General features: G+C 41.6%; 3 protein-coding genes across 5 annotated transcripts; all 3 read right to left on the bottom strand.

Annotated features, from left to right (window-relative positions):
• Positions 1 to 1,210: 1,210 nt before the first annotated feature.
• Positions 1,211 to 17,283, bottom strand: ube4b (ubiquitination factor E4B, UFD2 homolog). Of its 2 annotated transcripts, XM_079273868.1 has the most exons (29): positions 16,993 to 17,283; positions 15,686 to 15,905; positions 14,409 to 14,544; positions 14,085 to 14,172; positions 13,632 to 13,776; positions 13,272 to 13,497; positions 12,544 to 13,023; positions 11,509 to 11,610; positions 10,309 to 10,450; positions 9,593 to 9,693; positions 9,297 to 9,411; positions 9,032 to 9,115; positions 8,420 to 8,476; positions 7,673 to 7,789; positions 7,471 to 7,569; positions 7,269 to 7,382; positions 6,847 to 7,045; positions 6,153 to 6,291; positions 5,936 to 6,035; positions 5,655 to 5,782; positions 5,381 to 5,479; positions 4,883 to 5,118; positions 4,632 to 4,758; positions 4,354 to 4,498; positions 3,958 to 4,092; positions 3,576 to 3,767; positions 2,896 to 3,070; positions 1,695 to 1,841; positions 1,211 to 1,476 (listed from the first exon to the last, which is right to left on the bottom strand). In XM_079273868.1, the coding sequence occupies exons 1-29, from the start codon at positions 17,014 to 17,016 to the stop codon at positions 1,412 to 1,414; spliced, it is 4,137 nt and encodes a 1,378-aa protein (XP_079129994.1). In that variant the 5' UTR covers positions 17,017 to 17,283; the 3' UTR covers positions 1,211 to 1,411. The 2 variants fall into 2 exon arrangements, with proteins under 2 accessions (XP_079129994.1, XP_079129995.1); XM_079273869.1 differs by lacking the exons at positions 11,509 to 11,610; positions 12,544 to 13,023.
• A 2,008-nt stretch (positions 17,284 to 19,291) lies between these two features.
• On the bottom strand, positions 19,292 to 21,806 carry rbp7a (retinol binding protein 7a, cellular). The gene is made up of 4 exons (XM_079272875.1): positions 21,663 to 21,806; positions 21,201 to 21,379; positions 20,939 to 21,040; positions 19,292 to 20,813 (listed from the first exon to the last, which is right to left on the bottom strand). Exons 1-4 carry the CDS (start codon positions 21,733 to 21,735, stop codon positions 20,754 to 20,756), a joined length of 414 nt encoding a protein of 137 aa, XP_079129001.1. The 5' UTR covers positions 21,736 to 21,806; the 3' UTR covers positions 19,292 to 20,753.
• Positions 21,807 to 22,945: 1,139 nt separating this feature from the next.
• On the bottom strand, positions 22,946 to 27,488 carry LOC306780479 (nicotinamide/nicotinic acid mononucleotide adenylyltransferase 1-like). 2 transcript variants are annotated; one of them, XM_079272873.1, is made up of 5 exons: positions 27,461 to 27,488; positions 26,969 to 27,091; positions 26,199 to 26,382; positions 24,989 to 25,110; positions 22,946 to 24,259 (listed from the first exon to the last, which is right to left on the bottom strand). In XM_079272873.1, the coding sequence occupies exons 2-5, from the start codon at positions 27,081 to 27,083 to the stop codon at positions 23,859 to 23,861; spliced, it is 822 nt and encodes a 273-aa protein (XP_079128999.1). In that variant the 5' UTR covers positions 27,084 to 27,091; positions 27,461 to 27,488; the 3' UTR covers positions 22,946 to 23,858. The 2 variants fall into 2 exon arrangements, with proteins under 2 accessions (XP_079128999.1, XP_079129000.1); XM_079272874.1 differs by lacking the exon at positions 27,461 to 27,488 and adding an exon at positions 27,193 to 27,246.
• Between the last annotated feature and the right edge of the window lie 46 nt (positions 27,489 to 27,534).

Raw genomic sequence — 27,534 nt, forward strand, 5'->3', positions numbered from 1 at the left:
GTAAGCTTATGCATTTGGGAAATCACATTACAAAAACTGAATTGGAATAGTGTATGCATACAATCAAAGCTATAACTTGCATGCAATTCATATACTGTATAGAGATTTTGAAAGTTAATTGTATTCATTAATATGGCACCTTTGTTGCTGCATGTTTATTCTCTTTACATAAAGTATTAGAGAAAATTATTTTTATACTTTGTATAATCTGACATTTTGTAGTTACGCGTGATGTAAGCGTCCATCTTTTCATGAAGCCAATAAACATTTTTTTAAAGACATTGGCCAAAAAGGACCAAACAAAACCCCGACTGCATCAATATTTGGAAAAAACTGACGAGTTGTGAAATAATGTGCATCATCATTTATTTCAGTTCAAAATCCTAGCTTCCAAAACAGGTATGTGGTTTAAGGAAATCCTTTCCTGTACAGTTAAGGTCAGCAAGGTAACGTTAAGTACAGTGCCATTTGAAAGAGACCGCCTTGTCGTCAGATGTCAGTGTTTCTGAAGAGCCGACTTTTAATGGTGCGCTCCTATGATGGGGTTTCTGGAGGTCATGCTACATTCTCTCATGTTCCTTCCATTTCGCCTAAACGAGGGTTATTTGTCCATCAGAAGCTTAGGAGGTTCTTGACTTGAGGCCATGCACACGCAAGAAGTAAATTCCATCTATTGAAGTCAGCAGGGAAAATGAGACTAGAAAGGAACAACTGAACATACTGTATTTTGGTAATCCACTGCTTATCTTCCTACTGTACTCAAAAGCTGACATTTAGGATTAGTTAACGTTAGGCTACATCCTTAATGGATATTTCCTGTTCTGAACTTTGTCTACAAGCACAAACTGTGCAACTGTTAGCTCTGGGAAATCAGCATACATTATGTGGACTCAAGTTCACCATTGTCAGTCTTAATAATGAAAACCCGGGGCTAGCAATTTTTATCAGAACCCACCCACACTCTCCCAAATGTATTGCCCTCCCTTCTCCCTAAAATCATAATTGTTTAATGAAGCAAACAATAGAGTATTACGAAACAAAATGAGAACCGTAAAGGAAAATTATGGATGAAGTGAATCTATGCGTCTCGCTGGTAAACCCGTTGGTGGTGGAAAGGTATTTTTGGAGCACTATATTGCATTAATTAACCTTTGTTAAATATATGTATATATTTTGTTAGATATATACACAAACTCATGAGAAAAAAAACTTAAAAGTCTTAACTTTATTATATTTCGTTTTTAGAACCATAACGGTTGGAAACAAAAAGGGTAAATGCAAATAAAAATCAAATCAGGTCTTTTTTTTTTTTCATTCAAATGTTTCTTGGTAGTAGGGACGCTGAATTCAGGCGATTTGGACAGCTCTCTTAATGATGGTTAGCAGGCCAGACGTTGGTGCCACGTGGTCCTCAGACAGGCCGTCCTCCCTGTTTCTCTCTCATCCAGGTATGGATCCTCTCCTTCAGCTCAGGGACTGCAGAGTCAACAACAGATTGTAATCACGCAAACTGACATTTGCAATCTAACAGGCAGTACTTTAATTTGACATTTTGGTGTCCTCTAATCACTTGCCTTGAATCTAAAACGAGATAGTTGCTTTGCTGTTCGTATTAGGAAAGACTTTTGCGCTCGCCTACCTTGAACAGAACTTTACATGTAATTACTGGTGAAAAGGCATCGTGGTTGGGTTACCTGACTCCAGCATGCTCTCTGTGAGTGGCTGTCTGTTGAAGGGATCAGTGGGGGAGTTAAGCAGGTGACGCAGGATGATGGATCGATCCATGATGTTGCCCGAAGGCAGTATCACGGGGTCAGTCATCAGTGTGTCCATCAGAGGGTCTGTTATAATAAAGCCATATGCACATTTTAGAGACAGTAGGAGAACTTAACACCGTCGAAACAAAAAGCACAAGCGTCAAATGACAATCCTAAAAGTGAGAATGTGATCAGTATTGAAACATTTTTATTGTCAGCATATCCTGCTATCCTTTTTTTTCCTAATAGAGCTGAAACAAATATCATAGGCTGCTCAAAAGGCTGCTCCTTGTGTTTGGACGAAGGGTTATTATTCGTACATCTGAATACAGGTAACCTACTACCGGTACTAGTTAATCTACACTGGCTTTTTCAGTGGTCTTTGAATTAAGAATGAATAAACACTACAAAAAACTAAATAAACTAAACAGAAAACCCCCCAAACAGAATTAAATATTATCAGCATGTAAGGCATGGCTTCATACTTATGAGACATGTCAAAACCCAGCTGCTGAAACAATTATGTTTTATATGACAGCAAAATTGGCAACCACTAAAGAAAGTATCCCAATAAATACTCAAAGAGAGCCTTTGATAAAGTGTGCCCAATATTGAAATGTCACAAGGTTGTTTCAGGAGGACTCGTGCGTTTCAAAAATAAAACCTGGCGTGGGAGATTTTAACCGCAGGGAAAGACGATACCCGAGCCTCCTGTGCGGCACACTCCCTGTCGACCGCGGTGGGTAGGCTGGCATATCTGGGACTCAAAGGAGGTATGTGGGCCACGTTCTCTTACTAGATTATATTAACTCTGTGGTTATAGGATAGCCTTCGCTCTAAGCTGTCAATACGACTCGTATGAGCTGCAAAAGCCGCTGTAAATGTGTGGAATTCAACAGCGATAGAGGCCGTTGAAGATCCTGTCCGTCTGCGCACTGACTGACCTGAGGTCACACCAGATTTCTGAGCCAGTGACTTTCTTCTTTGGGCCAAAGATTCAGTGACTTTTGTGGTTTAGGTAATAACAACAAAAAATCATTTGTATTTAAAGTGTAAGAATTACCTTAATTGCCTCTACTGGAGATACAAAGCTAAAAGTTGCAGGTATGCTGCTTAAACACTGTGAACACACACACACCTTTGAACTCGTCAGGTGCGTCACTGTAGTCCATTTCAGATTGGGAGTTCTTGGCGACTATTTCCTCCACCTTGTCCGATAGCAGCTTGAATTTTTCAATGGCAATAGAGGACTTAATACCAGCCTTCCTCATCTTTGAGATCACCTCTTCAAAGAGCTCGCGGCTGTACGACCGCTACACACAGACCAAAATGAGGGAAAATATATTAGGGCGCTGCAAGGGAAGAGCATCTTTGAGGAGATGCAAAAATTCAGTATCTTAACTGTCAGTCGTCTCTTTCTATATGCAAGACTTTTTTTATAGGTATTCTCCGTAAAGAAATCATTTATCGTCAATTGCCTCCAGTCAAAATGCACACAGTAACTCATACACATGTTACAGTGGCTGCTTGAAACGTCACATTAAAATGAACTACTCTACAGCATTTGATCCCTAATTGCTTCCTGCTTGCATTATCCGGGAAGAAGTGGATATTCATGAAAACTGGGTGAAACACGGTATTACAGTAAACAAGAACAATAGTTTAATTCACGTCTTCAAGGCAATACGACCATGATTGTGATGATCTACCACAATCTCCTGTAGCCTTTTCTCATGACAATTATTCATCCTAACAAACGCCCACTTGTGCAAGTATTCCTTACAAAGCAAGGTGTAATCTTTGAGTGAAAACACAAACCTGGTCATCTGCAATCGCTTTAGCGAAGCGGGCACAGTCTAGCTGCAGGTAGATGTCGGTCAGCTGGTCTAACAGCTTCTTGGGCTCAAAGCCATACTTCTCAGGGTTCTCCACCTTCAAATCCCGACACTTAGGCCCACAGAGCTGCTGGAGGTTAAAGTTTAGCATGGCAGCTAAACGAGGCCCCAGCTCCTGTAGGAAAAAGAAGGCACCGTTTCGAACAGCTTGTTGGGCTCACAGTGCCCAGTTCAGGCTGATAATGCTGCCCGTACATTCATTTTATTGTATTATTGAGAACACATTTCAATTCATGGAGCCGAGAACATATCAAGTTCAAGTGAGATGACTTTTCTAAATGTCCAGTGGGGGCAGTGGCACTCACAGGCCTGAGGAAAGGCTTCTGGACCTGCTTGGTGAGGATGTGGAACATCTCAACCGTCTCCGTGGCGAGGGCCAGATAGGAGCGGGACACGCGCTCATCCTGAGTCAGCTGGGACTGGCGACTCTGCTGCTGCTCCTGGAAGTTTGCAATTAACCACAAACAATATTATTCTGCAACAGTTACTTTCACAGCTCTGCAGAAATAGGAGCGAGGCGATAATGTGTCGCAGCTCACACAATAACCACTTAGCTATCCTTTTGTCTTTGCCGCTTTAATTCAACACAGATTACCAACTACTTTTATGACTTAAATTCTGTGTTTTATTGCTGAAAGAAATTAAGCTCAACGATAACTGCTAATAAATAAATACAAGAGCCTATTGGGCTGAGCACTGACCCGGGGCAGCTGGTCCCACTGCTCCTTGTTCTTCATCTCTTCTTGAACTTCGTGGATTCGCTTCAGAGACTCAAGGCTCTCGTCTAACAAGAAGGTGGTGTCATTAATCAGCATGTTGATGTAGCGCACAAACTGCTTGCCAGAGCTAGAGGGCAGTAAGCATGAAAGAAGATGGAAAAGTAGGTCAGGTTAGAATTGATCCAAGTCAGACAGACACCGATTCAAACCGTAATTGTGTAATGTTTTTTTATACGACAAAGTGTCAAAAGCAATCTCACTTGAACTCCTCCATGAAGGTGCCATGGTGGGCAAGGTTCTGCCAGAGGCTCTTGAAGATGGTGCTGATATGGTACCGTATAGTGAATTTATCATAGAACTCGCTGGTGGCGCCGGTGTGCTCCACATCTGACCAGAGGAGACAGTTCATTTTAGTTGAAAAGGGAAAGGATCCATACTTTGCACTCAAGAATCCCCACTTATCCCATCCACTGCAGCAGCAGCTCTGAAATACAGAACACGTATAACTCACCGGTGTAGAACTTCATGAGGGCGGGGACCAGCTGTTTGACAGACAACGGGTGGTTCTCCATCATTTCAGAGAATCGCTGAGTACGAGGCTGTACAGCGGGGTTGGTGACAAACAGCACCTCCACCAACTTGGCGATAAGGTAAGGGTTCCTGATGTAGTTCTGGCTGCAGATGAACACCACCAAGAAGGTGACAATGTCCTGGACACACGGCTCGTATAAAACCTGCGGAGAATACCTTGAAGAAGGGAGCAGGAGGAAGGGATGAAACAAAACAGCTTCTACTTAACTCTTGGCTTTAGTTTCATGTGTTGTATTGATAAATGTATTACTTTGTGTCTTTTCTTTGACATTTATATCGCTCTCATATTATATTGTCCTTTCCTTCAAACAGACATGGTGCAGCGTGAACATTGTAATACTCCCCTCCACAAGACGTGATTAGATAAAACATGGTTGACCAACGAGACAAGTGCACAAGATCTGAACTATAAACTTACTGCACGACAAAAAGCAGAAACTCTGCCACATCTTCAATGTAGAACTCAGGCAGAGCAGCAAAGCTTTTAGGAATCTCAGGGTGCAGCGGCAGGTTAATGCTGTGGAAGGAATGAAGAAACACACATGGTACTTACATCTTGATTCATAGTACACTCTGAAGGGAAACAGCATGACGGAGAACAAAAAAAATTAAAAATGCTTTGTGTGATGCTGCATCGGTTCCTTTTACATCAATATCACAACAAACAGTCTGTCAGTGAAAGGGAGACTCACTTGGGGTAGGCAGGGTCCACCATGCGAAGAATGAGCTGGATGACTGTGCTGTAGAACTGCAGACATCTGCGGAGCAGGTTCTCATCCAGAAGGCCCACGTCAGCACAAGCTTTGGCTCGCACCAGTTTCTGACACGACAAAGTCACACACAATAAGGGTCACGTCTCCGCTGCGTCATCGAATGTTTCAGCATTTGAGGATAGCCCTCTAATGTTGAATGCAGTAAATCTATTACTATTATTATCTAGTAAGCATTTGTAGGTCAGTGATGTTGAACTAACCTTGAGCTGGGTTTTGCATCGCTTGAGCATCTCTCTGTGTCGACTAGCCAGGGGAGAATCTTTCCACTGGCTTTCACTGTTCTTCAGCTCCTCTACAGTCCTAACAAAGGGAATTAACAACATTAAGACAATCATGCTATGAATACATGCGTGTATGCGTGTCACTTTACAGTGATGTTGATCAATACATGCATCGTCCCTGTAAAGAAATAATAACCTGTTCAGTTCGCGGATGGCCCGTAACCTGCGGATGTAACGTCTGCAGCCGGGCAGGATGGATAAATGGTGGGCGTGCAGCGTCAAGAAGAAACATTCGGTGGGGAACTTGGGTTCTGAGAACTTGCTGGTGTCTTCGTCTGTCCATGAAAAGAAGAAAATTCAAATATAGAAACCACCATCAGTCACAACCAGTCTGCCAGTATCATTACTGTTAAATATCAGCTTTACTGCCCCCCCCAAAAAAAACAATAAGTTAATGTATCTTGCCACATATGTCCAAGATGTTTTATGTATTATTTCACCTGTAATGTACGACATGAATTGTATACAGAACGGCATGTGTAGCTGCTATTATTTTGTAAATGAGTCCAAATAAAGAAGGCAGAAGGAATGTGGAGACAGTAACACAAGGATGACTCATCTGAAATGAACTTGATTTAAAAAAAAGAAAGAAAAGGAAATCACAGATCTGGCATTTTGATGAATCACTCTGAAAACGGATAGAATGCAAAATGGCTGCGCTACGTGTAATGAACAGATTTCTCAAAATGACAGCAGTATATGAACGATGGAGTCGACTTGCAGTAATTCAATGAAACATAAAATATCAATAACGTACTTCAAGTACACAACATTTTTGTACAAACAGTCCTCACCCTCATAAATCTCTGATTATATTTCGGTCAACTTACGCAGTCCGGTCAGCCAGCTCTTCAGCTCCTCCATGGTGGCTTTCAGACGCGTCTCCTCTGTGCTGACAACGAGGCGACATCGTGGATGGAAAATGTAGTACGGGTCCACCGTCTCCAGCTTGATCTTCATGCTCAGCTGTTGCAGCACCCATAAGAAGTTGAGCATGAAGCCGTCTGTAGACACCAGCTTGTCATCGGTCTAGCGGGGAGAAAAGAGGGTGAAGTCAGTCAGACTAAAGGATGTTGAACAGCTACGACCGGAATATGAAGTCAGCATTTCTTGATTTTTTTAATGTATGCAAACATTTATAACCGAATTGTATTTCTACACTTCAGATCTTTCCTGTGGGTGCACCAGTTTGGTAACTCACAATGACATTCATTTAAATAATTCTGTTGAATGAATGAGTTTTGTAACAAACCTGCATCTGAGCTTTCTTCACATTGTAGTTGACCAGAGCTGCCATGTAATTAAGAGCTGACTCGCGCGTTTCTCCATTCAGTAGGATGTTATGGAGAACTTTGAACAGGTCACCCTAAAAGAGATGACAAATACTTCCAATACATTGTTCTAAACACAAAAGGAGAGCTATTTAATAAATGTGTTATGAAGCAGAGACTCACCCTAGCTGACTCCAGGTAGTGCTGCAATGATTGGCTGACGACTCGCGTGTTCTCCATGGTGATGGCCGGGCCAGAGAAATACTTGTCTCCCACTTTTGTCTGAAGAAAAAGAAAAGCATTAAGATTACTTTCGGTCAACTCGACACTTGTCAGCATTGGCTGCAATCTAATGCTACTCGGGTTCATTGATTAGGTAACTCACATCATCCTCAGCAAACACAGAAAGGCTGAAGAAAGCTCCCACGTAGGAAAGTCTCTGGATCTCTCGGCCACAACCCGGGCTCAGAGGTTTGGGACACCACAAAGGCAGCGACATTGCCTGCACAGACCGCCATGACAAACATTACATTGGAATACATACGTTTTTTGTTTTGAACATTTAACATATTTCATCATCTACTGGTGCCAGTAACCATCCCATCACTCGAGGTTTGAATTCAAGTGAAAGCCAGTATGTGTGTCAACAGCCGGGGAAGACAATGAACTGAAATGTATGTATGTAACCAGCTTGTTTAGTTTGAGTCACAAAGAAATAATTAACGTCCTAATGTCACTTAAAAAAAATAACTGAACACACTTTAATAAGTGACTAAGTGAGCTTAATATAAACTCAAAGAACTCTGATTTGAGAGGTTGTTGCTGCTGAATATCAGCGGCTCAGTCATTTTCTACGCACAGGGGAATTCTGTTTTGCCCTTTTTCTGTGAAGCATAAAGACGACCTGGCATCATGAATAGAATAAGCAGAGCACATTCTTTTGTGCTGATGTCAACCGGCCATGGTGGTGTGCTGAAGGTATAAACAGACAATCGAGACAATAGCCAGACTTGCACGTACTCGACTTATAGTCAGCCTAAAATGAACAGCCTAAATAATCTGAGCCTTGAGGACAAAATGATGAACACTTCAGTGCCATAATGTAGCTTCGTTCATCCAAAGGTATACTCACCAAACTGCACACTGGGTGAGTCTTTCCAAACTTGATTTCACAAAGCTCAGCTAATGCCTGTCAAAACACAACAAAACACAACTAAAGAAAGGCTTGAGTCACGTTTGGTTTACAGGTAAACTGGGTTACACGGTGTAACTAGGTGCGATTATTCAATATATAATCTACTCGGTGCATTAGTAAGAAGCTAATTAAACCAACAGCACGCATCCTGCTAAATAATTTGACACAAGCCAGTTGTTGAAAATTAACTACTTGAATACACCAAATTCTCAGAGAGGCCAAATCACATTCTATTGCTTTGTGCATGCTCGGAAGGATGGTGAGATAAAATTAGATTCAATTGTCAAAGTAGGAAGAAAATCATCATATCCATCCAAGAGGAGAAGCAGCACAATGGCAACACTATTATACTGAATATTCAAGCATGTCTGCACACAGATGCGTATGCTGAACATCTAGAGCCGTTTCTACCGAGCAGACAGGTTGTCCGACCGCAAGGACTTCATTAATCCCGGCTATGCTGCAAATCCCCTGGAATTTGAACTACTTTGAGTCTCAACTCCTGCTTGGTACTACAGCACGAGTCAGGCCAGGACAACACCTCCTCACCATGAGGGGGAATTTAAAGTTGTCACTGTCAAAGGAACATTCTTTCACGGCAAGAGCCAGCCCATGGAGGATGGGGATGAAGATCTGAAAAACAACAGAGTAAAACATGTCATTCATCACGTCAGAGTATCACTCTAACGACATTCTGTATGAACTGCTACCTCAAAAGGTTCATTCTGCACCGCTGTATGCCGGGATAGGTTTCGGCCTAAGTGACCCTAAATGAGCATTAGCATGCATCTATATGGATGGGCGTGCTTCCCACCTGACTGAACACGCCTTCCTCCTGGTGGGTGATGCGCACCAGCTCCTGAATAAAGCCATACGGCAGGTTCCGACACAGCAGATAAGGTACCAGCAAAGACTGATGGAGAGGGCTCCTGCACGTAGGAAACAGAGAAGCATTGTGCCGGAATTAAACAAATAACATTTCTCGAGTCACGCTGAAAGAGTAGTTGCTATGGAGACTCGGGCTAAAACGAGAAGGAACAGAAGACGTACAAATGTATGAAACGAAAATAACCCAAAGATTGTCACAGTGTGTGGGCTGGGCTTTCTTACCGTGGCTGGGTCAGGGTGCCTTGCAGGACCAGGGCAATATGACAAATACACTGAGAGCGAATGTTGCTGAGAAGCTGGCTGACATTTGGTTGGCTACACACCTGAGAGAGAAACAGAGAAAGGATGAGAAGAGACAGCTAGAGGTATGATAAGAATGTATGCTGCTGATTTCACAGACAACTCTCTCCAGACTTGATTCACAGTTCTCTCTCATGAGCAAAACGGCCGCTTTGTTTCCAGACCATCTGGCCTGCAGCTAGTATGAGGTACGCACTGTTCCTCCGTCCTCAGGACATTTTGTAACCAATTTAGACGAGGTGAATTATTAGGCCGGGGCAACAATTAAATGTGAAGATGTATCTGAATGGATTTTAAAATCAGAAGTCTGCTTATGGGAATACCTTAGTGTAGTAAAATCAAAGTATCGTCTTAATCTGATTACTCGATATTTCTGTGCATGAAATTAAACATGGTAAGTGTAAAGCTGACTTTTTCTCCTCTAAAATGCCACTTTATGTTCATTTTATTAGAAGTAAAATTTTTAAAAATAACTGAATTCACACAAAAATAGGCTTTATCGTGTATCGACTATTTATTGAATTACCAGAAAACATGGTATTTTGTGATATATATCGTTGGCAAGATATGAAACAAAGTAAAAGGAACACAATACTTTTAGCGTAAACATTTCTTCGGTCTTACAGACAGATACTCACCTTGGGAGCTTTCCTCTCCTCCATGCCAACACTGTCAAAACGCTCAATGAGGTAGTTCAGCATCTCCGTCTCTTTGCAGGTCTCAATGGTGAAGCGGTCGCTGGCTGAATTGCAGGACATTCCCCCTCCAGATGCACCAAGACTATAAATGTAAAACAAAAAAGTAAACAAGGACACAGAGGGGCTCATTAAATAACAGAAAAACATCACAGCACAGAGAGATACGCGATTAGCATCAAACATAATCATGTATGTATGGTTAACAAACTCAAGCCCACTCTCAGGGCTCCTGAAAGAAACAAACCATAAAGCATTAGTGACAGCATTGCAGCGTCTGAGTAATGGGCTCTTGAAAGAGAAAGCGATGATATTGAACAATAAAAGGCTGTTTGCAGAAAGTCTTTGAAGCTGATATTAGGATTCAGCTTGCCACACTTAACTGACGCATGTAGTGACAAGCGTTGAAATTGCAGTTAGTGGTTTGCTGTAACTGCAACTCCTGTACGCAAGCTGCTTCAAAGCACAACAACCCTTAGGAGGTAGTGAAATCAACTTTGTTATCCGTCCATTGAACGAAGGCAAAGCAGCAGCATCACCTCTGCCACGGGGCGAATAGCAATGCAACTTTGTTCATGGCAGTTTCTCCTGAATAAAGATGTGATGCAAGTTGAACCAAACCTACATTTAGCAACTGTGCAGCAAAACAAACGTCCATAGAGCAGGGAATCAAGACTCACCGAAGATACTCCCCATGCATTTTATGTATGACACAGTACACTGCATGTAATCATATTCATTAACATTAAAAATGGAAGTCAACCAACGTAACCCAAAAAACAGGGACCACTTCCAGGAAAATGTCTTACAGGATTTTGAAGGTTCAGGGCTACAAAAACAGGGTTCAGTTACTGTTGCAGACCTTAAGCCCAATGAAAGTGTACCGGTATATTATATGGAGTTTCTGCAGCTCTGTGGAAACAGAGTTTAAAACGTACCACCACTTTATACATCAAAGATTATAGTTACAGGACAGTATGTCCAAAACAGTTACGGCGCTCTTTAAAGACGGCTGAGCCTACACCCCTCTACCCTGGTGTGTTTGTGCGCAGTTAGTGGAAAGCCTCGTGGGCCCACTGGAACATGCAGTGGACACATAACTGAGCAAGCTAACACAAACGCACACACCGTGCAGCGGTGTACCTGGACCCAAACTGAACCCGTGCAAAATCCTCCTCCTCAGAATCTTCATCACTGCTGTCCTGAGACATGTCAGAGAGGGCAGAGAACAGGACCGACAAGGGGCTAACATGACGAGGAAAGGACACGAGGGGAATGGTTGGAAGAACAGAGGATGTTGTGCAAGCATGAGGAGACAGAGGGGAAGTGAAAAAAAACATGAAGACAAATGTAGAATAGTAACAGGTCCAAAGAAAAGACAAGGAAGAAGGGAGCACTCAGAAAAGGATGCTGGAGGGTTGCATGCTTGTTTGAAGACTATTTCTTGTGCTGCTTTTTAAATGTTCATTATTGCCATTTTGTCTGCGGCTTTTATACACCGTCAGAACATTGTTTTCAACCAATAACTGAACGGACTGTCGTGATCACTCATACAACTTGTCTTGAGCAAGACAATGCAAAGAGGCGTAAGCCACATCTTATTTACTCCAGAATTTCAGAGCCAGGTAGGACCTACAAAACATGTTTGTTAAACTATATCCAATATTAGCCATTTGCAAATGGGTTAGACCTTTTAAATGAATACGTTAGCAACAAGCAATGCTAAAAACAATGTATGTTAATTGTCTATTTTTTGTTAAATCTGAAGGAATCTATTTGAAAATGCATTGAAAATATATGGAGATTGAAATGTTTAATTATGTATTTTGCTAATTCCCCCAATCTTAATCGGCATTTGTAACCGACTATACTGTATGTATATATATATAGCATATTTTTTATAACATTTTTTATAACATTAGCAACTCTTTTTTAAACTTAGGAAACACTAAAATATCAGGTTGTTCATTTACTTTTAGCCTAGCAGCCTAAATACTAGCCAGCTGAGATCATTGTCTGTGTAGATGAGAACCGACTGCATGAAGCATAAGGAGCAATGTACACAACAAAGGCTATCTGTTCACACCAAACCTCAAATCTGGTGGTTCACAAAAAACATTATGGTTTGAGTAAGTTTGCTCGCTCTACACACTGACATGCAAATGGAAGATGAGATACCTAGACGGTGGGATCCTGGAAGCAAAGGCAGCCTGTCGGGTATTCGATCTGGGAGAAGGGGGCACCGTGGAGAGGGGTGTGGTGGAGGGTTGGTTGCGAACCCTAGGTGAGCTCAAGGAGAGGGTATGGGGGCTGGGAGGTGGCACAGGAACTGGGGTGTTAGGAGGAACAGAGGGCCCTGCGGGGCTAGGAGAGGGTCCAGGGAAAGTAAATCCTCTTTGACCAGGACTAGATGGGGAAGGAGCCCCCCAGGGAGAGGTGACAGAGTAAGGCCGATAGCGTTGCGAGATGGGCATGGGGGCAGATGGAGGGTTGAGTGTGTGTCGTGGAGTCGCGGTAGCGGGTGGGCTCGGGGGCACAATGAATTGTGGGGTAGAGGTTGTGGAGGGTACAGTGGGTGAAGTAGGGGTGGGGAGAGATGGGGAGGTCCTCTTGGCTGCATCCAAAGCCATCGCGTGAGGACTACCACACCCATACAGACTGTGGACAACATTGAGACGATGATTGGCAAAACTCATCGAACAACGACGTCTCAGAAATATAAAAAATGATCAAAGCAAAATCACTACATCTAGAAGAAGAATAAAGCAGTTTCCAATCACATGATACCAATTAAATATCAATAAAGCACACCTTTAAGGAGGAGCGTAGGTGACCAATTCAGAGCCTTGATATGTCTCAGTTTGCAGTTACACTCAAAGCTCGTTGTACTGAGTCATGGTACTTGCCTGGACAGAGAGCTGGCTCCAAAGGACCCTGCACTGGGGCCCATGGGGCTGCCACCTTGGCTGGAGGGCTGCACCAGCGTCAGACGGTGGTCCGGGGATTTGGCTGCTGCAATTGGCTGAGAGGTGGCGGTCAAGCTGGCGAAAGGGTTGTGGACACGTGACTGTGTGGACATCATTAAGACTTCCATCAGGATCTGGCCAATCAGGTCTTTGAAGTCAGAGTATACTACAGGAGAGAGGGGGGGGGGAAGGGATAACAGTCAAGTTATCAAATGCAGAAAGTCAGTTGTAGAAAATACTTGCTTTTTCACAGTCAGTCAGCGTATTATGGTGAGATAAAGACGTTATTCAATGACATACCATCTTTAGGGTTCTGGTGGAACTCTGCAGCTATTGAAGGGAGAAAGATGACATCTCTATCCTGCTCCTTCCACGATACGCGGAGGATCTTACAAATGAGCTGCAGAGCCTGTTCTTCTGAGACATCAGAGTTTGCAGAGGGTTCCTGAGGCGCAGACATCAAGAGAATAAATGCCAAATGGACTAGCATTACAGCATTCTCATAATACTCTTCTCTCATGATCACTCTGGTCTATCAAGAGACTGGTATGTATCAATCAACTGCAATAACAGAAAATGAAACCAAGAATATGGAAAGTCCCTAATTACCTTCTGTAAATACCCAAACACTCCTTTTATGTGAACTCATTTAAAGACTCACTTGATCTCAAGATGGGCATCAAAGTCAAGTAGGCAAAGTAATTAAGGATAAAAGACCCTCTGTTTTGAGTAGTGTTCACCGCTGCCGTTTACCTTTTCAGGCATGTTCCTCTTCTCCCTGCGATCGCTGTCCTCCACCTCCATGTTCTCTATCCCTGAGTCCACATCCACCTGGGACATGCTGGAATAAAACAGAGAATTATTAAGTCTCTTCATCCCTAAGCAGACAATGCCAACACTCAAAAACTCAGTGGTCCACATGAAGCAGCAGATTTATCTCAATTAGAAAACGAAATAGTTTTTACAGACACCCTTCAATCCTACAGGAGAGGAGTATTTGATCATTAAAACATAGATTTTCAGTGGAGAATCTATTTTCATGGCTAGTACAATATTCCATTCGAAAAAAACTCTTACCTCTTTTCACAGGAGGCAGTGTCGATGTCCATGCTCTGCGACCGGGACAGACTCTGGGACTGAGTCTCAAGGCTGTTGGAGGGGGAGCTGGAGAGGGAGCTCACACCCTCGCTGCTCTGACTACCATATACCACCCCTGCAAAAACAAAACACCACAATTGAGCACCTTCGCAGATCTTACAATCGGTTGCTTTTCTGTTTTCTTTAAAATTCTAGACTGAACGAATCTCTGCAATTGAAGGCCCCACACTTTGGAGAGACCTACCAGAGGAGACATGGTTTGCAAAGACAGTTTCATATTCTAGGTCTCCTCTTAAAAAATTTTTTTGGCTCATTTATATTTTATATTAATCATGCGGTGATACCTCTGATCACGTTTTCAATACACTTTTTATAAGCTTTAAGCTGCAACTTTCAGTTGTATTCTTTGTGTCAAGACTACCGCTTTATTGAAGAACAAATTGTTTAGCCACACTAGGTTAGGATCAGCATGGTGTGCCATTGCTTTAATCAGGGCTGATAAAGGTAACAGGTAGAGAGAAAGCTGATTAACACCCAGGATTTTACTGTGGGTGAAGGGCCGGAATTAGCAACTCACTCATGGTTGCACAACAATCATATAATTACCAACAGTTGAGTCAAATAAATACTGCATACAGTAGTTGTGTCAAGTACAATATTCATGAAAAAAAAATGCATCAACATGAAATGAAGGCTTGCATGATTGCCATGAAGAAAACCACAAATTTCACCAATTATAACAAGTACCACGGGCCCTAAAAGCCATAAAAGTCAGCCCTGTATAGCAACAACACCACATGTATGCATACCGTCAAACAATGCCAGCAGATTGTCAGTCTATCCATACATGACTCACTGGTGAATTTTCTAGAGCAATGTATAAAAGCATAATTTCTCACTCTGCAGAGCAAGCCAACACTTTGTGTCGCTGTACAAATATCAAGGTCACAAATACAAAGGTCCCTTTCAGTGTTGAGCTCAGACTCTAACAACCAAGATTTATTTATCTTTCAGGCCTCAAAGACAAATATCAACCCTGGATGAGTAGGATGATAGAGTTAAACTAAAAGATCGCAAAAGAGGTTGAGAACAATAACACTATGCTGACAAACGGAGAAAGCTGACTAGATCCTGACCCGTTAATATTGATCCTAAATCATAAGAACTTAACCTTAAGTATTGCCTGCAATAACCGTCATTTTGACAAACGGCCTGAATACACGTCAAACCTGCAGATCTGACTCAGTTCTTCTTACCGGAGGTGCCCATAGGGGACGTGGCAGGGGTACCACTGTGGACATTGAGCCCAAATGATTGAGAGGAAGCTGGTGGCAGGGGCTGGGGTGCTGCACATGAGGGTCCAGGGAGGGGTCCAGGGGGGGTCTCTCTCTGTGGAGACGTCAAGGGTGTGCTGAGAGGGGTGCTGGGCTGTGACGTCTGTCCTACTGCCAATCGTGCCAGTCGCCTTCTGCGGATCTTGAATAACATACAAGCAAATTTACATATTCACTAAAAAGTAGTGTGGTTGCTCACTCTACAGACCTGCATAATGAGAACTTATTTTGTAACAGGACTGTTGAAATGTATACATGATTAGGCATAATTGTTTTAATATCTTTGGCACAATCAGTTCGGATACAATAAGAAACATAAATCAATACACTTTTTGCATGACCCATCTTTGATAATTAGTCCCAGACAAAAGACACACAATTGATGCAGTGATCGGGTTTCATTCACAATGTAACCAACCTTACGAACAAAGTAAGATGTGAGGAGGCTACTAATCGTGCAACTTGGCAGTAAATCAACAGCACACTGTTGCCAAGTACGGGTCCAAGGTGACAAATAAGGACCACTTTCTAAAATGATACGTGCTGCCCAAGTGGAGCAGCTCAGTGGCCACCTAGTCGGCCCACAGTTGATTGCACAATGGTGGCCCGGTGTTTTTTATGCTGAGTCGTCTCGCAGGCTAATTTTTGTCTGTTAGCAAAACAACGTTAGCAACTTACAGCTAGCAAAAAAGATATGACAAATCAATAATATGAAGGTGTAGAAAAAACATATACCACGTGAAAACAATTCAGCGTATTTATATTAATTCAGTCGTTTTATATGTAGGTAATGTAATCCGTGGGCCAGCTTGTGCACAGCCTCTATAGCATTACGCTAGCTAGTTAGCATTGTGCTCCGGCTAATTTAAATTGCCGTCCGCTACGGGTAACTGTGACAAAAACACACGAACCACATCCAACCTACAGTTAAATCCCTCAGTTACATTGAATGACTCTTCACAATAAACACTGTACGGGTTGCGTTGGTTCATGTGACGTTTTGCTCTATTGAACAAGCAATACATGTGTGATTTTATCGAGGATACATTTGTTCAGTGTAACAAGGCTAGCCGCTGAGCTAGCTTTAGTAGCAAGTCGGCTAGTGGAAAACCATTTGACATGAGGTCCGAAGAAAATTAATTAATTAAAATCCAAAATTGTAAAGTTAGCAAAACAGAGTTACATCAGTGATCATCACTCTTTTTGAACGTTTTCCAGTGTCGCCTCACCTCGTCTGCGCTCAACTCCTCCATCGCAGCTAGGTCAGCTAGCCTTTTCACTTTCAACCGCTTTGATGTGTGCCAGCCAGAGCCAGCTAGCTAGCTTGTATTCGAACTAAATATGCATAGTCCAACTCGATCAACAAATAAGTGTCAGTCTTGATTGTCTTCAAGATACAAACTATGACGCCAGTATACGGAGGGCGGCAAGATACAGTTCCTCCAAAAAGTCTCTCGTTTGCTAGTTTTCTACCAAGAATGAAACAAAAAGAAAAATAGCTAGCTACTATACGTCAAAACACAAGGGCAGCCATTTTGGTTCTACACTGTGTCACGTGACTTAACTACTGGGGGAGGTGTGAGGCTTCACTGTGTCGCAAAGATAAATGTGATATTTCACCTGTTATGTGGATATTCTTGTGTCAGTCAAATGGTTTGCAGTACTCGTGAATTGGCTCCTAGCTGTTCTAAATTATTCCAAATCAGCATTTTCCTCCTAAAATACAAACAGCACATGTAGTTATTTATTAAACAGTGGGGCACAAGGTCATTACAAAGAGATAGTATTGGTCTATTCAGTGGTGCTTGCTCATTTAACTGTCTGCTGTTTATGAGCCATACATCATAGGAGTGTCTGACAACTCCACCTGGAATACTTGACCATTAGTCTACTTTGAAAAATCTGGTGTGATTCGTTTCACCCTCCATAGAGTAGGAAGGAGGGTTCTGCGACAAAGTTGGAGAGCCGCTGCCTTTTCTCAGATGATCAGACAAGTTAATACACTCGAAACATTTTGATGTCCAATATATTAAATTACGTTCACACAATATTTCAGCCAGCTTGGCCTGAAAAGTTCAGACCAAATGTTCATCACCGTTAACGTCACTGCTGCAGGGCTGTTGTGTTGACCTACTTTGATTTATTTTGCTGGTGATGGAGGTGGTTCGGGCAATGGAGAGATGCAATTGCAGGATAATTGAAACTTACGTAACAAGGTTAGTGTGTGCATGAATTGATTCTTGGGCCCCTTGGGGACAGCACAAATCAGACTGTATCAACAAACAAGCTTACATATTATTATGCTCATATGACAGGAGCCGTAAGAGAGACAAGAGCAAATAGAGAAAGGCCCAAATGTTCTTGATTCAACAACACAAATAGTATGACTCACCACACCAATATGACTCATTGCACTATACTATGATGTCACATTATACTAAGACGTCACACTATATGATGACATAACACACTATACTAGGACACGCAACATTACACCATACTTTGACACCTCACTTATATGCATTGCACATGCTCAATACACTACCTCGAACAGACTCGGGGATCGCAGTTAATTAAAAGCTCAGTTCTTAGTGAAACTCCGGAAGTCTTTGCTCATTAAACTGTCTGCTGTTCATGAGAGGAGCTGCTGTGATTGGAATCATTGACGCTTCCGTTAACTCCACCTGCAATATTTGACAGATAGCCGACTGATACTTGTCTGATTCAAGGACTGCGATGTCACAGATGATGTCACCAGCCCTAACTCTAAAGGAAAAGTTGTTGAGCTTATTTTATGTTAGACCCCTTTGTCTTCGGCCTGTGTCGAGGCTGTTGTGAGGAGGGCCTGGCGACAGAGACGGAGAGAAGCAGCAACTCTCCTCACTCCCCCCAGATCCAAGTACAGAGCTACCGGTCCAGTCCAAGACACAGCTGCCACAATGAGCAGAACTAAGGTTATCTCTACATGCACCGAAACATTTTGAGGTCCAAAATGTAAGTAGGTTCACGCATCATTTCAGCTAACTATTACATCACATTATACGATGACACATTGCATTATACTATGACACATCAGGCTATGCTTTGACATCACCCTACACACTATGACACATCACACTGTTAAATCCTGGAGCCTTTTAAATATTAATTCTGTCAAGCATGAAACTATGCAAAATTAGAGATACATTGCACATCTGTTAAATATTATGACTGAGGTGCTGAATCAATCAAATAAAGGACACATTTTCCATACAATTTTGTATGACAGTATTGCTGAGAATCAGCCTTCATATTAGACAAGACAGGAGAAAAGAAAAATAAGCTTTACAAAATATATATGTAGATTGTAATGCAAGTTCTTGACTGTTGGTCACAACAACTGTTATTGTGTTATTGCTGAGTGTCTACAGGATTGTAAAATAATGGAGTTCCTTCCACCTAGTGTCACATTTGGCTACCAGTCAGAATCAGAATCAGAATCAGAATCAGCTTTATTGGTTTATGTATGTCTCCGGTTTCCACTCCGCTCTCAATGTACAAACACAAATTTACAATAAACAAGAAAATATGTATAAAGAATAAAAAAGGGCAGCAAAAAAGTAGAACGGATGTAGGTATAAATATTTAACAGTTAAAAACAATATAAGTATAAATATATATCCCAGAGAAAAAGTGTGTATATATATACATGTGAACATAAACCGATAGACAATGGCATGAATTGTAAGTGGTGGTAGCTCAGTAAATAGCTCGGTTCTTAGGGAAACTCCTGAACTCTATGGTTGTTGGGAGTAAGTACCATCTCTTGAAGCTATAGATGGCAGATTAGCTACAATATACCACATATTATATCACAGATTCATTATATCACAGTTGCTGCCTCCATCATCACCTGTGGGATGAATAACACAGGTCAGATCTATGAGTAAGAAAACCCTAATAGCACACAATCCAAGGATATAATGACAAAAAAACTCATTTTATTAGGCTGTAAAAAATTCTAATTATACTGTATTCCTCATACCCTACGCCTCACTTTCTGTTGTACAACTGGGTATTCATGTATCTACATCAATGAGATATTTTATTTTTTACAAATAGCTCAACCAAATGTCAGATGGTCAGCACAAGCCAGCGCAAAGGAAATATATTTCAAATGTGTCTCATCAGACTATAGAGATATGGAAGAAACTAAAAAGTTTGCACTTAATAGAGCCTACATTGACCAGATTAAAGGTGACAAAAACAGGCTTGATGCTCAGTTTTACTTTTTATCCGAGGCCAAGCACCACTGAGCTACAAACCAGTGTAGACAGACATTATCTGACAAAAATAATGCAGTGATCCCATCTAGTGGTGTAAATAATAATAATAATAATAATAATAATAACTTTAATTTATATAGCGCCTTTCAGGGGACCCAAGGCCGCTTTACAAGAGTAACAGTTAGACAAAAACAGTTTAGACAAACAGTCAGAAAAACAGAACAAGTAAACTAGGGGCCGAAAGCCTTGGCGAACAGATGGGACTTGAGGGCCCTTTTGAAGGCGTCCAGAGTGGAAATGTTGCGGATCACCGCAGGGAGAGAGTTCCAGAGGGTGGGGGCTGCCACACTGAAAGCTCTGTCCCCGAAGGTTCGCAGTTTGGTGCGGGTGGTGGCAAGCAGGCCAGAGTCTGAAGACCGCAGGTTCCGGGGAGGGGCATGTGGGCGGAGGAGGTCCGATAGGTACTGGGGGGCATGGGCATGGAGGGACTTGTAGGTGAGGAGGAGGATCTTGTATGAGATGCGGGACTTGACCGCACCCTCCACACCCTCACAGGAAATACATTTTCTCCTGAACCGAGCATTGAAGTCACAATACAGAGAAAATCCCACACATGTAACTTAATTTAGTGTGGTTTAGTTATTCAGGGATTAGAGTGGTGAGTCTAATACATGATGCCTGTCATCACAGAGGAACTTCTTCAGAAGAACATCTTTCATTTCTCTTCACTCGTTCCCTTTCTTCTTAAAAACCTGCGTGCAGACTTCTCCTTCACAGTACAGCTCCTAAGTCACAGATATATTTATTTAACATGCTGTACAGTAAAATGTCATTAAAAAGGGGAATTCAATGAAATAAGAGTTGAACACAATGGGAAGAAATATTTTTAAATCTAAATTCATATTCTTACCAGATACAGCTTGTCCTCTTCGATCCAGTGAGCCCAGCCCCGGTTCTTCTTCTCTCCAGTCTGTTGACACACCAGTTTATTCCCCTCCCATGTCACCAGTGACTGCACAGTTGGCAGAGAAGAAGAGAGTGTACATTGCAACACAGAACAGGTTTAGCAGCCTAAATAAACTGTAAAACATATCACATGATCTGCAAACCAATTGCAATCAGTATGCTTATAATCACTGTGAGCACACAATTCACCAGGCATTCATCTTCACCTTGAGATGTCTGTTGTCCAGTCCCTGCGTAATCTCCTCAAACTCCTCACCCGCTCTGAAGGAGATGGTGTAGCTTCGGACGGTGCAGACAGTTTTGATCGTGTACTTGTCCCCCCGCTGCTCAATCACCTTCCTCTGCTTTAGCTTCAGAGCAATCTTTTGTAAGCAAGGGCTGATACCTGGAACGGTAGAGGAAGTGTACTCTCTCTCTCTCTCTCTCTCAAACTCACCCACAGTCCCATGCACACCATTAATAGCACTGCAACAAAAGTACATCCTAATGCCCCCCCCCCCCCATGTGGCAATGTATTACACTCCTAGTGCTTTATTTTATGTTGTATAAAGCTGTATCTGCATTTTACAGCATAATATAATTAAATCAGAGCTATAATTGCAGACACTTCAAGTCACTCAACAGAGATTCAGCAAGTTGTTGGATTACCACACGCTTTAAGGACTTACCCATTGCAGTCATGTAGCCATCTAAGTTGTCAGTGCTGATGATGTCCCATGTACCACAGAGGCTGGCTGGCATTTTGATGACCGTTTTTTGTTCCTCCTTCTGAGCTGTGTGTGCGTGAGCGTGCGTACAAATGTGATCCTCAAACTGCTAGTTCTGAAAAGACGCTGTTTTGTGAGAGACCTGGTGTACAAAGGTAGTTGTTCCTCTATCAATTTGCTGTCCACTGAGAACCATGTAAGACAGAGGGAGGAGCTCTAATTAGTGTCAGGGTGTAAAAGGAAGGCCAGACATGTCAGACTGGTCTCACCACTGACGAACACGCCCTTCAGAATTAAGCTGGCTTCGCACATTAATTGAACACACTTACACAAGAACACAAGGAAAAACATGTTGACCTTCATATTTGGAGGAATGCTTAATTATGATCCTTCTTAGGTATTTACATCCCTTATCCCATCACATTACAAAAAAACAGTGTTATTATAGCCACTCAAAATCTAGAAATAAAGACAACACCTCTTGCTCACTCCTACAGCTGGATAAGCATAACTCTGAAATGCTTATTATTCATATTCAAATGAAAATGATGTCAAATATTTTTTGTCATGCAATAGCTGTTTAAGACGGGACCTATTTTTCAGTTGTGACCCTGGCTGTTTTTATCTAAATGACCAATCAAAATGCCACACCTATCTGTGCAATGGGGGAAGTAATACTGACAGGAATTGAAAGAAAATGAAACACAAAGCCCTTGTCCAAACAAGGGCTTTGTATTATTGTAAATAGTATTTCCTCCTTCGTTACTTCAAGTAGCAAAACGAAAGCTCAGACGCAGGTTGTTTGGCTCGAAACCAGCCAAACAACCTGCTCCAGGTGGTTTCCCACCGAGACTCTACATGTGCATAAACAATGTCGTAGGGAACTGATGCGGAAATAAACAGTTTGATAAGATTAACATGACTCGATGTGATGAGAATCAACCAACTCTTAACCCAGTTAACAGTAACTTGGCTTTTAAGTTTGAATACTATATTCATGTAATGCAATCTACTACCATTAAATCAACAACTTCAACACACTACTGTCAGTCTTCAGTGAGCAGGATTTGGTTATTTCAGCTATTATCTTCTGTCAGTGACGATTAACTGAAAGATAAGTTAACCCCTGCGGACAAACAGTGTTTTAATCAGACAGAAAGGGTTTCGATTTTAACACTTTCCTAACTGAGGATGATGTGTGGGACAATAGCATCGGAACAGCAATGAAAAGAGGGTTGTTTATTTCAATGTCGTTTAATCAATCAGCACTATAAAAAAAGACCACAGGTGAGTGCCAGTTTACAACAACAATGGAAGCCAAGAGAGCATTGAGAAGCCTGCTTTCAAAAATGTGTATTAGCAATTGAAATTCACGCTTTCTTTTTTGTCTCCACAATGCCGTCTTTATTAACTATATTCTTGTTAGACTGTGCTCTGTTCTGATTCTCAGTGCAAAATGCTGCTAGTCTTGTGCGTTGTTTGTTCAACATATTCATGTACTTTACTCTAGCAACATCTCTGAAAACTGTAGTAAAGTTGAAATAAAGTCTTTCATTTTGCAAAAGACTTGCTGCTTGTCTGTGCGGTTGTGTGGACTGTGTGTAGTTTTTCTAAAATGTTTGACTCAATGAGCCCTGTTTTCAAAATCGTGCTTAAGCAACAGTAAACAAAGTATCATGAGTAAACATGTTGAAAGCATATTGCCTGCTTTAACATGAGGGAGTGCACGAACAAACCGTGCTCTAGGTACAAAAAGGTGGTGAGAGAGAGTATACCGAAGCATTGAGGTAAAGCAAATCAATTTGTTCCTATCATATTTCATGAAACACTAGACGCACTGTAGGCTGACTACTTCACACAAAATTGTGAATCCTAGTTCAACAAGCACACAACAGATTTATTTCTACAGCAGCAATGACATTTAGATGACCTCTCAGCCAGTTGCGCAATTATTCTGTTTTTTGAAACTGTACTTTTCCACACCCACACACAAACACACACACACACACACACACACACACGTATGCTAATTGAATTGTTACTAAATCACTTCCCTCAGAAAAGTCTATGTAGATTTATCTTCTTAAAAAACACACCCATTACACACACACACAGTGTAAAAAGCTGACATCCCTGTTCCTGCAGCAGTACACTTCCTCAGCTTGAGGAGGCATCCGAGTATCTCTGAAGAGGTGCTAGAACCACGTCTGCATTCTTCCCCTCGCTCTCCGCGCTGTACAGCCCGTGCTCTCGTATGAAATGAACCACGGCGTCTGGCAGCAGGTACCTGACGCTCCGACCGCGACGCAGCGACTGACGCACGTGAGTGGCTGAGATGTCGTTGGTCACCCATTCGTGGACCACATGGATGTTCTTGCGATACTTCCACAGCATGTCTGATTTGTGGATGAACTTGTGGGGGTCGCTGCCGCTGCGGGTGATGCAAACCAAACCGTAGCGGCCCACAATCTCAACAATTTCCTCCTGCTTCCACAGGTTGGGTACTCCAAAGGACTCTAGGACATCAGCCCCACACAGCAACATCACCTGGGGGCCGTCTGAGCATGAAGAAAGAATCGTATCTTATTTGTGTATTTTAACAAAGGTACTAAGTGATTTACAGAGCAAACAATAAAAGAAAAGGAAAATGCACAAAACAGAGAGTGAGATCATAAAAGCAGCAATTAGATGATCAAACACTGGATACTCACAATTGAAGCTAAGAAATATATACATACATATTAAGTATTTATAAATGCTGTTTTACAAAATAAGTATTTGTCAAGAGACATTACAGACGGAGCCGTTAAGTTTAGTTTAGTTATGATGGATGTAATTGCTACGAAACCACTTTAGCTACATTCAAGTGATTTACAGTTTTGTAACCAATCAGTGCTCTGCAGACTCTTTTAAAATCATATCTTAATTAATTAAGTATCAATAATAGTTACGACTTAGAACAGAATGCACTTCTCCTGCTCATGTATATATTCCTGTGCAGTGCAGCCACATGCGAGAGATTCACGCGGTTTAAACGCGTCAGTACTGTGAAGAAAGTTGTTAAATTTAAGTGTCTGAGTCTTACACCTTGCCTGTCTTACCATAGGTGGTGTGTGGTTGGGTGTCACCCACCGCACACCACCGCACCCTGACACCATCGTCTCCTGTTATGAGTTAAACTGAATACAATAAAACAGGAATACAGTGGAGGCAGGATCAGACTTGTCTGGAATCAGGGATTGGAAAAGGGAGGAGATGAAAAGAACACACGATCAAACATGTCTTACCTCTCCTTGTGCAATGAGATGATTTCTCAGAATTTTCATCTATACGTCTCTTTTTTGCATTCTTGACCGTGTCCACATCATCGTTGCTCTGCTCTGCTTCAAGCAGCTCGTCCTTGTGATGCCTAAGACGATACAGACAAAATTTAGTATTCAGCCAAAACACTTCAACTCTATTTCATACTGTGGATTAGGCCTTTGGGAAATCAAACAGCAAACAAATGTCCTTTATCTCTAAAGTAAAATTGATGATTTTGTGACTGTGCTTTGCACTTAATATGTTTCTTATTTACCACATCAAATACATTTTAAATCAAAATTCAACTTTAAGTTTGGTCTAACATTTTCATCTTAAAAAAAACTGTCAACATTGTCAACATTTCTTCAGCTCAGGTTTTTAAGTTGAGTTAAATGCATTTTATTTATACAGCCCAATATCACGCACAGCATAACACTTCCTCTGTCCTTAGACCCCCACTTCACACAAGGAAAAACTCCCTCTAAAAAACCCTGGAAGAAACATCTGGAGCAGCAACTGAGAAGAGATCCATCCTCCTAGACAGATAGATGTGCAAAAGATGTCGTGCGTACAGAATAACCAACATAATTAAATTACAGTAATGACAAGCCAAATCCCTAACTTATACATATAAATAGATTTTAGTGGCAAAACTATTTTTTAAAAGCCATTTAGAAAACGTGTCAATTTTAAAAGTGACAGGAAAATAGTTAAGAAAGACTTATTACCATGATGAGAAATAATGTCACATATCAAGTTGAAGTTTGATCAAAGCCTTAACTTTTAAATAGATATACAATACTGTATTTTGCGCAAGATTACTCTATTTATTACATTAAAAGCTTTGTGATCCTGAGTATAACTTGGTTTGTGCACTGTATGTATCAACTGTACACATGATACAGGAGTAACTACAATATCTCGAGAATTCAGCTAACATCACTCGGACACTACTTACTTCCATCATTCATCACTTGCATTTAACAATCACATCAAATTACAAACTGCTGGAGTGGCTGTCATTACTATCTACTGTGGTTATTATGTTAGAGATTTGGTGAATGGGTGGCTTGAGGTGTAGTCACTGATGAAGAAGACTTAGAGGATAACCGAAAACAGCAAGCAAGGAAACTCTGAACTCAGGTAGCAATAACAGGCACTGCCACTAACAAGACATAAGAATTGTAAACTTACCGAATGACTTTGGCTGTCTCCACCCAGTCTGGCTGCAAGCTTTCCCAGGAATCTACTGTGATCCAGTCTGAGTTCTCTGTGGACAATTTGGCCATCTCCAGACGATGGCTGGAGTCAATCAAACCCTTCTTCTTGTAGCCGTCACCCACCGGAGAGATGATGCCTTTCACCACCCTGTACTGACCTTAGACAACAAAGTAGTGTGAACAGATGGTTTATAGCAATGGCACAGCAGATACGGTAACATGTTAATATCCACGCGTGATTCAAAACTCATATGATGAATTACAAATACATTCTTTAAAGAGTTTCTTCACTCACACTATGATTTAACAGATTTCCTTGCGTCTAATGTAATCTAGCAGCGGTGAAATATCAATCAAGTGCTGTAATTTTGAGGCACTTGATGATTTAACTTTATATAAATTATTATACATATACTTTGGCTCAAGATAATAACTTGATACTAGAGCTAGCATTACAACAAGATAAGCTATATGATGATATAACTAGCTCTGACAGAGGACATGCTGCTGCATAATGAGTATTTTCCCTTTGATACTTTAAGTATACGCTGCTGCACATAATTATGTACTTGCTATTATAAATGAATGCAGGGCGTAATGTACTGGAACAGCATTGGAGTATTTATACATTATTGCATTGCTACATTTGCATAAGTAAAGAATCTGAATACTTCTTCCACCACTGGTATAGAGTTATGCATACCAGTCTCTAATATTTAAAGTTTAGTTCTCATGTCACTCAACCTGTGTCCTCCAGATGATCTCGAGCCAGTTCAAACATCCTCAGGTGCATGTTGGTGATGGGGTTGAAGGACCCGCAGGCCAACAGCACCACTCTGGTTACACTCTGATCGTCCATGCCTCGCACTACAACGGAGAATGTGCAGAAGAAAACAAAGACTGAAGTTAGTCAACTAGTTTAACTGTTTACGAGGGTCAGATGTCAAACATCCCTCTGGCTCTCTGACCTTTGAGATGATGCTCTGTTTCCGCTTTACCAGAGAGTGAATGACTATGTGATAGGAGTTACACAGGTTAAGAGAAAGGAAAACTACAACGTTATGGTGCGTTAGCTAGCGTCTATTGCCATTAAATTATAAACCGTAGGTAACGTTAGCTTTATTTGTAACCAGGCAATGCGAGCATGTCTGTTGGTACAGGATGCTCAAGCAGAAAACAAAGGACGTGTTTACTATCATAGAGAAAGATACATCATTTCAATATTCAGTGCATTACCAGGAGAAACGTCTGCAGTCTGCTCTGTAATGGGGCACTTCCTGTGTGGACGTTACATTGAGAGATCTGATTGG

Source organism: Melanostigma gelatinosum (genome assembly GCF_949748355.1).
Source record: "Melanostigma gelatinosum genome assembly, chromosome: 8".
In the NCBI taxonomy this organism is placed as follows: Eukaryota; Metazoa; Chordata; class Actinopteri; order Perciformes; family Zoarcidae; genus Melanostigma; species Melanostigma gelatinosum.

Coding starts and splice junctions, on each gene's coding strand:
- ube4b (XM_079273868.1), bottom strand. CDS start 17,016: ATGGAGGAGTTGAGCGCAGACGAG. Junction 11,611..12,543: donor TCCAGGATCCCACCGTCTAG/GTATCTCATCTT, acceptor TCGTCATGTTAG/CCCCTTGTCGGTCCTGTTCT. Junction 9,694..10,308: donor AGGAGAGGAAAGCTCCCAAG/GTGAGTATCTGT, acceptor TTTCTCTCTCAG/GTGTGTAGCCAACCAAATGT.
- rbp7a (XM_079272875.1), bottom strand. CDS start 21,735: ATGCCAGCCAGCCTCTGTGGTACATGGGACATCATCAGCACTGACAAC. Junction 21,041..21,200: donor TGGACAACAGACATCTCAAG/GTGAAGATGAAT, acceptor CCAACTGTGCAG/TCACTGGTGACATGGGAGGG. Junction 20,814..20,938: donor AAGAGGACAAGCTGTATCTG/GTAAGAATATGA, acceptor TCTGTGACTTAG/GAGCTGTACTGTGAAGGAGA.
- LOC306780479 (XM_079272873.1), bottom strand. CDS start 27,083: ATGGACGATCAGAGTGTAACCAGAGTGGTGCTGTTGGCCTGCGGGTCC. Junction 25,111..26,198: donor GAGACAGCCAAAGTCATTCG/GTAAGTTTACAA, acceptor GTATCGTCTTAG/GCATCACAAGGACGAGCTGC. Junction 24,260..24,988: donor ATCTCATTGCACAAGGAGAG/GTAAGACATGTT, acceptor CTTCATGCTCAG/ACGGCCCCCAGGTGATGTTG.